We start from the raw sequence: 10,035 nt of genomic DNA, 5'->3' as shown, positions 1-10,035 counted from the left end.
GTATAAAACTTTAGAATTATGACATGTTTATCATCACAGGTGTATATGGTCTTCGGCCAAATATTAACTTTCCTTTGGGCCAGCTAATACCCGCATGAATGACCATACACACTTCCATCCATTATTCCTCATGAGTTATATCCATGAAAAAGGTCACTTTGGCGACATTTCACTTCATTTGGCTCACTTGAAATAACAGACAACCTTAATGGACAACCAAACAACAATTAAACCAATGCACAAAGATACTGAAGTCCCAAAAATAATAATTTTTTTTTCCCGCTTGGGCGAGCCGAATCTTGCTCGGGCGAGCCAAATCTCGCTTGAGCCAAATTAAAGGCGATTTGCCTCTGTTTCCTTCTCGCTTGAGCGAGAACACTGCAGCAGAACACGAAAAGTGCGATTTCTGCATCGTTTTTCTCCAAAAATTCACCCAAAATTCATGAAAAATAGCAGAAAAACAACATTCATTCATTTCAAATCCTTTTGTATTCATATTATAAGCATGAATGTCTTTCTTAATCGATTCATGGCAAAAATAAACACATCAAAACCCTAAATCAAACCAGATTTGGGGAAGAACATGAAAACCTAATTTCACAAATGAATCATATTGGGGTGGCTCTGATACCACTTGTTGGAGAAGTTACTCTCCATCCGAAATCCATAGAGTAAACATGGAAGTCCTTATGACCATGGCTTTGTTCCCACAACTGAATGTGTATGCCCATACATACACCCAAATGGAACATCCATGGTCCAGACCGAAGAAACCCCAAATGAGTTCATGGTGAAGATGANCTTTAGTTCTCTCTAGAGGGGAATGAGAGATTACCTTAGTTTCTTGAAAGTGTGTTGTGTTGAGGTTAGTTGGAGGAGGCTTATCCTTAGCCTTATGGATGAGTGGATAGTGTTATCCTATTCTGGATAACACTATTCTCATCCTACCTTATTCTCCTCCACCTTTACACTTGAAAATCTGTTGCTCTACAAATGGGGACCATAACCCATAAAAGTAACCCGTAGTGGTTACTACTTTAGTTGCAATAATTCTGATTCAGTCCTTCATCAAATCAGAAATTGCCTGAATGTATCTACACTTATTATTATTTCATGACACATATGCCCTTAGCCACCAAATTAATTACTTAAGATCATTTTATATTTTGGCTAATTACATAATGTCCATAACACAACTATAAAATTATATTTGTGACCCATAAATTGTCAGAAATTCTAACAAATGATTACTCTTGACCTTGTAATTTTTATTATCATAATCGTTCCATGAAATTGTAGAGTTGAGCCACCCAATTGGTGGTTAAGTTCTTTCTCGAAATAAAAAAACTCATATCTCATTGAAACATACACTTACTCTCATAATACATAATTCAGTCGAATCTTCTTTTACTTCGTCTTCTTACCAATTTCTCACTAGCAACCTAATAGAAATCCTTAAATTTTAGGTCTAGTCTTGTATAGGTCTTGTATTTAGGTTCTTCTCTTGACACTTCCTCAATGCACATAAAACATGTCAACCTATGACCACTAAGCTTACACAGTTGAATTTAGTAGCACGCGAAGCACAATACATAAAATGGTTAATGATAACAACTCATCACTTAATTACTATAGGGAACATCCCAATAAATAGAGAAAATACATGAATTCTAATTCTCTTAATAAATTTCTCCATTCATGCAATTAACACCATTAGACCTTTTAGCCTAGAAGCTTTAATAATAAAAGAGTAAATTAAAATAATACTAGTGAAATTATACAAATTATCACTCATTTTTGTATCTACATAAATCTCTCATAATTTATATAAATACATTCTAGTAACTACCCCTATATAAGAGGTGAGTATAATATTTTAAATAAAAAGGTTGACAATTGTAATTAAACTAAATTTCAAAGAATGTTGATATGATTTACTTTTAATTAATTAATTATAGATTACTTACAATAAATTGTCCATTTTAATTATAGATTAGCTACCAAATTAACTAGCAAATTGTTTTGTGGTGTAGTTGGTTATCACGTTAGTCTAACACACTAAAGGTCTTTGATTCAAGTCTAGGCGAAACCAATTTGGTTTTTACATAATCCTTTTTGGAGTCATAAGGTGGTAATTTAAAAAAAATAAAAAAGGGAGTTATAAGGTGATGTTTGATGGTTGGAATAGAGTGAATGAAAATGATAATTTGAGTCTCACTCAAAACAAATACTAATATACTAATGATTGTCGATAAAAAAATATATTAACTAGCAATGACTACTTTCCCAAGTTTTATTTTGCTATGCATAAGAGTAAGAATTGATGCTAAAGAGAGTCTTAAAATCTTTGTTAAGGAATATAAAATGAGTTAGTGTTTCAAAAAGAAATTATACCATTTTAGGTATGTTAAGCTTAGTTTTTTTCATTACAAAATAACTCATTGTTTTCTTAAATAATATCCTTGAAAACACATGTTTGCATTCTCAAATAGTAAACATGTAAATAAAAAGTCAATTTTGTTTAAAAAAATTAGTATCACCATTTAAAATCATTTATAGTCTCAATAAAATAATGTTAAACTTAATGACTTAATTAATAAAAAGTGTTAAAACCCCAAAATTATAACATTTCCCCGCTTTAAAAAGTTTAGTTGATGACAAAAATTTGAAAGACCTAATGAAAAAAATGAACAAATTGAATATATTTAACCCAATTGATTAAAAAAAATTGAATGCATAAGAAGCTTTTCCCCTCCCTAAACTAGACCTTTTCAACTTAATACATTGTCAAGGTTTTCATTATCTTAGTTTTAATTTATTTTTAAGTTTAACCTCTTCCTTTTATGTGAAAAACAAAAAAATAATACTATCTATAAGAAAAACAAATTAATTTAAGGAAGCTTTTATTCCTTTGGCCAAATTGTTGGAGAAGCAAGAACTACTATCTAAGCATTCTCTCTCTCTCTCCTATTTACTCTTCATAATATTCTTATTTATTTCGAAATTTGAACGAAAGAGTGAGTAGAAGAAGAATCATGAACGATTTCGATGCTCTCTTAGCTTCAGAATTCGGATTCAAACCTCAAGGAAGAACAACTTCTCCAATTTCAGATTCTAAAGAATCTTCTTTCGGTTCCCGATCCACTCCAAACGACGTCGTCAATTCAATACCTAACCACACTAAAAACCTCACCTCCGATAATCCCTTCGCCGATCTCTTTACCGATTTCGGTTCCAAACCTGTTTATGATGATGATAGCGACATTTTTGACGGTATTCCGGGGCTGAAGACCGCCTCTAAGGTTACCTATGATGATGTTTTCGTGTCGATGGATTCGGCTGCGAAAGGAAGTAGTGGTGGCAGTGGTGGTGATAGTGTGTTTGATGATCTTCTTGGAGGGTTTGGTAAGTCGAAGGGTTCGAGTTTCGGAGGGGTGAGATTAGAGAAGGATGAGAAAGGTGTTGGTGAATTTGATGATTTGATACCTGGATTTGGGAGCAGTGAGAGTACTAGTGATAGGTATGGTTGGTTATAGTGCTTTGAACTTGTTGTGTAGTGCATTTTGCTTGATATGCAAGTATAGATTTTTAGAATGTAATTGAATGTTGTGTAGTGGTTTAGTGATCTCTTGGAAAACCTATTATTTATGTTAACAATTATATGTGAAACTGAGATTATAATAAACTTGGAAGCTGAGTGAGAGATGCTAATATAGTATTTTTTTGATATTAGATGAGATTGAAAATTTCATATTCTCAGATATGTTTGAATCTAACATTCATAAAATTAGAGCACGGTCTTCTTTTGAAGGGTTTAAACAGGGAATTACATGCCCCTGATTTGATCTGATAATACTATCAATAGGTTATTGTTTGAATCTATTGCATGATATGCCTAGGTTGCAGCACCAGTTTGGAGGGTAAGGGGATGTCTTTTACTGATTATGTGTTATCTTCTATGTGTTGCACAAAGCCATAAACTGTCTGTTTTGCAATTAGGTTTCAGGTTTATTGTTTCTAGGAGCTCACTTTTGTAGATGATCCAATAATTCCTGCTGAGTAGGTATTTAAACAACATTGGCGATCTTGTGATTTTGGGACCATAGGTACATAATTCTCTCATTTACCCTTTGTACTGCATACCAAATCCACCGTACTGGGTTCGACATAAAGATGGTCTGATAAAATTAATGTAAGAAGTGACGAACCATGTACCCGTACCATGTACCAGGTAGCTATGTTTGGGACATCAGCTGAAGTTATTCGTGTTATCAGTTTCTGTGGTAATCTATCAAGTAGGTTTTAAGTGAACACAACTTTATTTGAACGATAAGGTGCAGTTATACTCACTGATTTATTCATAAAAGTAGACAATTTAATGAAGTTCAAAGGAGTTTGGTAGAGATAGAAGTAGACAGTTTATACCCCTAAGTACCAGTATTTGACATTGTAGCGTACCGCATACTATGTACCTGTACCAAAGAGAACTGCATATCGAGTGACTATGATTTTGGTTATTATATGTGTCCCCCTTGGGTCACATGAACTTTATAATAGAAAAGAGTGAAGGTATTTTAGTAAATTCTTGTACCAATTTTTTTCATGAGTTTGAGAATGCCTTTTCATCCTGTTAAGGTTAGGTTCAATGTTTTATTTTGTAGCTGAAGAGTTTATCCTTTCATACTATTAACTTTTCGGATGTCTGATGATACCTTTTATTTGCTGTGCATTTCTTTCTAGGAAGTGGATTCTTCATTTTATATGGTTCCTGATAGTACCATGTCTACTCAGAAGAATCTTATTTTTGCCCTAAGGATTTTTGTCTATTAGGAGCTAGGAATTGAGAGTGTTATACCTTCAATGCTGCTAAGCATTTCATTTGGTTAAAAAGAACAGAAGGGGATGGGTAAATAAAATTGAGAAAGGCACCATCCAATCCCTTATTGGTTGATGTATCATAATCACTTACATGTTTTTTATTCACAGGCCTGCTCCTGATATTGGTTTGTCATCAGAATCTGCTGCCAGTGCATCTAAAGCAGCCTCCAGTACTACACAAGACCCGTTCAAAGTATTTGAATCTACTTTGGCCCCATCAGATTCACCCCAAGGCCAATTTACAGACCCATTGGAAGAAATTAGTAAATTGAGTAGTTCTAGAAAAGCAAAACATCACAGTTCATCATATTCAAATGGCGGTGTATATGCTGATAGTGATCCCTTTGATGGGCTTGGAAAGTCTGTACCAGCATTCTCATCAGAGAGAACTATTGGGAAGGGTAGCAGTTCTCCTACCCCATGGTCCAATCCCAGCTCAAGTTGGACTAGAGATAAAGAATCGTTTGAGAAATCATCTGTGAGGAGTCCAGAGAGACATTCTCAAAACAAAATTCCTGTTGAACAAGATCAAGAGTTTCAGCAGGATCCATTCGACATGCCTACATATTCATCTGGGTCTAATATACCGGTTGGCCAAAGGTCCACTTCCCCTTCATATGATAATGATGGTTTTAGTCAGGCCAATATTGAGGTTGATATGTCTCCAAAATATGAAGAAAACTCAGAACCAAATGATGATATATGGTTAACGGTATCAGAGATTCCTCTTTTCACACAACCAACTGCTGCTCCACCACCTTCAAGACCGCCTCCTCCACGACCAGTACATATCCCCAAGTCAGGAACTGGTTCACCAGCTTCTGCCAATGCCAGAAAGAAGGATAATGAATCTTCTTTTCCAAGTTCCACTCGATTTTCTCAGGTTCCTAAATCTGCTCCCGCTTCAGCAAAGTTATCCCCTGCATCTCAATTTGATGAACTTGAAGATTTTGCCATAGGCAGGAGTAGTGGTAATCATAATGAACATGGAAATGGCCTTTCCGATGAAGAATTAGAAATGAACTCAGCTGCTGCAGCCATGAAGGAAGCTATGGATAGAGCTCAAGCTAAATTTAGGCATGCAAAGGAATTTAGGGAGAAAGAGAATACGAAGGCTGCTAGAAGCAAGGAACATGTTCAGTTGGAAAAAGATGACACCAATGTGCTAGAGGAGAGAGCAAAACAGGAAAGGTTAGACCATGAGTGGCAGCAAAAGGAGAGGGAGGAAAAGGAGCAACACAGACTTGAGAGGGAAAGGGAGGAGAAAGAAAGAGAACGACAGAGACTTGAGAGAGAAAGGGCCAGACAGGCTGTAGAAAGAGCTACTAGAGAAGCACGCGAAAGAGCAGCTGCTGAAGCTCGTCAAAGGGCTGAGAGGGCTGCTGTTGGAAAAGTTAATGCTGAAGCTCGAGAGCGTGCTGAAAGAGCTGCAGTTCAGAGGGTACAAGCTGAAGCCCGTGAAAGGGCTGCTGCCGAGGCAAAGGAAAGGGCTGAAAAGGCTGCTGCAGAAACAAAGGAGAGGGAAGCGCGTGAAAGAGCTGCAGCCACAAGGGCGGAAGCTGAGGCACGAGTTAAAGCAGAACGTGCTGCTGTACAAAGGGCTGCTGCGGAGGCTCGAGATAGGGCTGCTGCAGAGGCTCGTGAAAGGGCTGCAGCTGCTGCAAGGGCTAACCAACAAAAGAATGACAATGATTTTGAATCATTCTTCAGTATGGGTGCACGGGCCAACAGTGCTCCAAGGCCTCCTAGGCCTAGCTCTTCAGTGAGTACCTAATTTTGTTCTACATAATTTATACTAATATTATAATATTAGTTGCCAAAACTTGGTTTTGGTGTTTGGTCTCTTCCCATCGCTCAGAATTTATTCTAAAATAATTAGGATGTTACATGTAGTGAGGTTTATTTTATTTGAAATAAAAATATGATAAGTGGGTGTTTATGTAGTTATTTGAAGTGTTAAAATTAGTTTTTCGTTTTAAATAAAAGAAAACAGGTGGATTGAAATAGATCAAGCTAGCTCGACACTATTGGAAATTTTGTATTGATTTTCTGAGATGATTTGCTTTCAGGAGTCTGTATTTGATGCCCAATTTCAGCCAGATGTAACCATGAAATCCACTGGTGTATCTTCAAGCATGAAGAAAGCATCATCATCTACTAATATTGTTGATGATCTTTCCTCAATTTTTGGAGGTAGGTTCTCCGGTTCAACATATTTTTTTGTTCATGCAAAAGTCATTTGAATTATTGTGTCTCAATGCTTATTTGCCTCTTCTTGTCCTTTCTCTTTTATGGTTTGAAGCTGCTCCATCATCATCTGGAGAATTTCAGGACATTGAAGGGGAAACCGAAGAAAGGCGCAGAGCCAGGTTGGAACGGCACCAGAGGACTCAAGAGCGAGCTGTATGTGTTACTGTGTTTCCTACGTAAAACTGGTTTCTTCATTGTTCCTTAGTGCAAAGAGTAGATCTTTTCAATACAACTCGACAGTGAGTTTATGTGGAAGGGCATGCATTAAAAAACATTTCTAAGTTGTATGACTATGTTACTTATGAGTTATGACAATTGTTATTCTATACTAGGCTAAAGCATTGGCTGAGAAGAATCAACGGGACCTACAAACTCAAAGAGAGCAAGCTGAGAGAAATGTAAGTAGTTTCTTTTGTTTTTCTTCTTTGTATTTGGGGGGTGTAGGTGATGGGCTTTGTCATCTGTTTTTTGTTTACGTTTATATATTAAATGATAAATGGATCCTTGTTATGATGCTGAGTGGTTTATTTGGATTTTACTTTCATTTCTGTAAAGTTGCTTAGTTTTTGTTGTAACATGTTTTTATTTTTAATTTCTAATTTTATCTTTCCATTGGTTTCAGAGGCTTGCTGAAACACTGGATTTTGAAGTTAAGCGCTGGGCTGCTGGAAAAGAAGGGAACTTGCGTGCTTTGCTTTCCACCTTACAATATGTACGCACTTTGTATATGCACTTTGGATATTGCCCCTTAACTTTCTCTCCATATAATGCCCCCATAAGAGCCATACATCATCTCTTCCTTCTTGTTAAACATTTTTTAGTACTTGGGTACTAATTTTAAGATATGACATGCTGGAATTGTTTGCTTTTGGGATATTCTCATGTGTATCTTGTCTAATCATCAATCTACCACCTAGGGCTAGAAGAACATAGGTGTGCTTACTCTAATAGTGTCAAACTGATTCAATTGGTTTTGGTCACTTTGCTCATTACATTCTCCCAGTATTTCAGTTTCCTCCAATAAATTTTATCAATATTAGCAATTTCCAGTAGGATATTTACTAATAGAAGAGACATCTTAAGGAAACAATACACTTTGAAATTCCTCCATGTGAATCTTTATGCACTGAAGCAGTCCATTGCTTTTTAATGTTTTCAAAGTGGTATTGTTTTTCTTCTATAATTTCTGTCTATGAAATTAACATGTTTCCTTCATGAATGATGATCAGGTGCTATGGCCTGAATGTGGTTGGCAACCAGTTTCATTGACTGATTTGATTACCGGTGCTCATGTTAAAAAGGCATATAGAAAAGCTACATTGTGCATTCATCCTGATAAAGTGCAGCAGAAGGGCGCCACTCTTCAACAGAAATATATTGCAGAGAAGGTGTTTGATCTACTCAAGGTATTGCAGGCCATTTTATATAACATTTATATGCTCTCTAAATCTATAAACAAAAAGTAGCAGTTAAATGAGAATAAAGATAATGCATTCATTTATAATCTTATCTTGTCTAGTGTGTCCACTCATCCAACGTAATATTCTCATTTCTGCTGCATGAAGTTTATTCTCTTGTTTACATTTTACCGCCTAACATTCAGTCTCATACACCATTACATGTCTTCTTAATCTTTCAAATAAAATAAAAATGATAAGTTGATTGAACTTCACGTAACTGAAGTTGATTGACATGCATGTGAGTACCTGCTAACACTCTAGTAGTGTAGTTTATTACAATGCCTTTATTTTTGCTTAAAGGCTTGACAATTTATAACAGGAAGCATGGAATAAGTTCAATTCAGAGGAGCTTTTCTAGTCTCTGACAAACTTAACTACTTGAGTCTAGCTTGCTCAGGCCATTCTGTCCAGCGAGGATCACAACCCTATTTCGGCTACCTCCCCCACCGCATATTAGTCTTGATTGAAGTTATATATTGCACTGAAGGCGAAATATTGCTTTCCTCATGTGTTAGATGGTTACACTGAGGAGTAATGTTTGGTGTAATTGATGTTCTTCCTGAGGGGGTGTTGGGTTTATAGAAATGTTTATGAATGTAACCATGTTGTGTTGGTGTGAAATGTTTTTGTGGCCATATCTGTCAATTTAATTCATTATTCCTGGCGAATGATATAGCTTAAGAGAGGTCTGTTTTTGATTTTTTGGTTCTATTTATATAACCTGAAATATATTGATCTCCTGAATATTAAACCATATATGGATTAACATCAAAATATGGAAATGCATTTCAGTGTATAGTTTTGCTGATTTTTATCACTGGATGGTGTTCAATTGCGCTTGTTCAACTATTTTGTTGACATTAAGTCATTAACAATACAAGAAAGCGGATGTGGATATGTAAATATAAGTAATTAAATAATGACTCAAATAAGCAAAATTGTTATGATTAGAAATATGAACTGTATCATTGGATTTTATTTAAATGGTCAAGATTTAAGGATAAATGATGACTTTTTAAATGGTTATATGATCATTAAATAGTTTTTAATCCTAATCACTTATGTATGATTCAAATTTATTGTTCTTATAATTTTATGATAATTGTTTTTACTTGAATCACTCTCAATCATATGTTAAAATAAATATTAACATAAATAAAAATTTAAATTGAGGTTCAATATTTCTATATTTTTATATGATGGGTCTCAAACCACATTGAAAGGCAAGCATTTCGATTTTAACTTGATGGAACTAATGAGTCAATTGAAAACACGACATCACCATCTCTTGTGAAATCGCCAAGGAAATTCGTGAGATCGTGAATGGTGCGATCTTGCGAGTTGCAAACTCGTGTAGGATGAAGCAAATTTGTGGCTCAAAGTTTGTATGACTCGACCATTTCACATTTAACCCGACTCATTTGAACTCTAAACAATAATATGATGA

General features: G+C 35.5%; 1 protein-coding gene across 3 annotated transcripts; it reads left to right on the top strand.

Annotated features, from left to right (window-relative positions):
- Nucleotides 1–2,925: 2,925 nt before the first annotated feature.
- LOC109339142 (auxilin-related protein 2-like) lies at nucleotides 2,926–9,396 on the top strand. 3 transcript variants are annotated; one of them, XM_019576537.1, is made up of 9 exons: nucleotides 2,926–3,078; nucleotides 3,121–3,520; nucleotides 4,987–6,640; nucleotides 6,948–7,071; nucleotides 7,181–7,281; nucleotides 7,461–7,526; nucleotides 7,751–7,840; nucleotides 8,358–8,534; nucleotides 8,908–9,396. In XM_019576537.1, the coding sequence occupies exons 1-9, from the start codon at nucleotides 3,036–3,038 to the stop codon at nucleotides 8,944–8,946; spliced, it is 2,694 nt and encodes an 897-aa protein (XP_019432082.1). In that variant the 5' UTR covers nucleotides 2,926–3,035; the 3' UTR covers nucleotides 8,947–9,396. The 3 variants fall into 3 exon arrangements, 2 of the variants coding, with proteins under 2 accessions (XP_019432082.1, XP_019432081.1); XM_019576536.1 differs by having other exon boundaries at nucleotides 2,926–3,520; XR_002106624.1 differs by lacking the exons at nucleotides 7,751–7,840; nucleotides 8,358–8,534; nucleotides 8,908–9,396 and having other exon boundaries at nucleotides 2,926–3,520; nucleotides 7,181–7,367.
- Nucleotides 9,397–10,035: the final 639 nt, after the last annotated feature.

This window comes from Lupinus angustifolius, unplaced genomic scaffold (assembly GCF_001865875.1).
Source record: "Lupinus angustifolius cultivar Tanjil unplaced genomic scaffold, LupAngTanjil_v1.0 Scaffold_58_62, whole genome shotgun sequence".
Taxonomy (NCBI): Eukaryota; Viridiplantae; Streptophyta; class Magnoliopsida; order Fabales; family Fabaceae; genus Lupinus; species Lupinus angustifolius.
This window is presented reverse-complemented; position numbering and strand designations above follow the sequence as displayed.

What these genes read in the sequence shown, in the direction of transcription:
- LOC109339142 (XM_019576536.1), top strand. Translation starts at nt 3,036, where the DNA reads ATGAACGATTTCGATGCTCTCTTAGCTTCAGAATTCGGATTCAAACCT. An exon ending in TGCTTTCCACCTTACAATAT is followed by an intron (nt 7,841 to 8,357) that starts GTACGCACTTTG and finishes AATGATGATCAG; the next exon opens with GTGCTATGGCCTGAATGTGG. An exon ending in AGGTGTTTGATCTACTCAAG is followed by an intron (nt 8,535 to 8,907) that starts GTATTGCAGGCC and finishes AATTTATAACAG; the next exon opens with GAAGCATGGAATAAGTTCAA.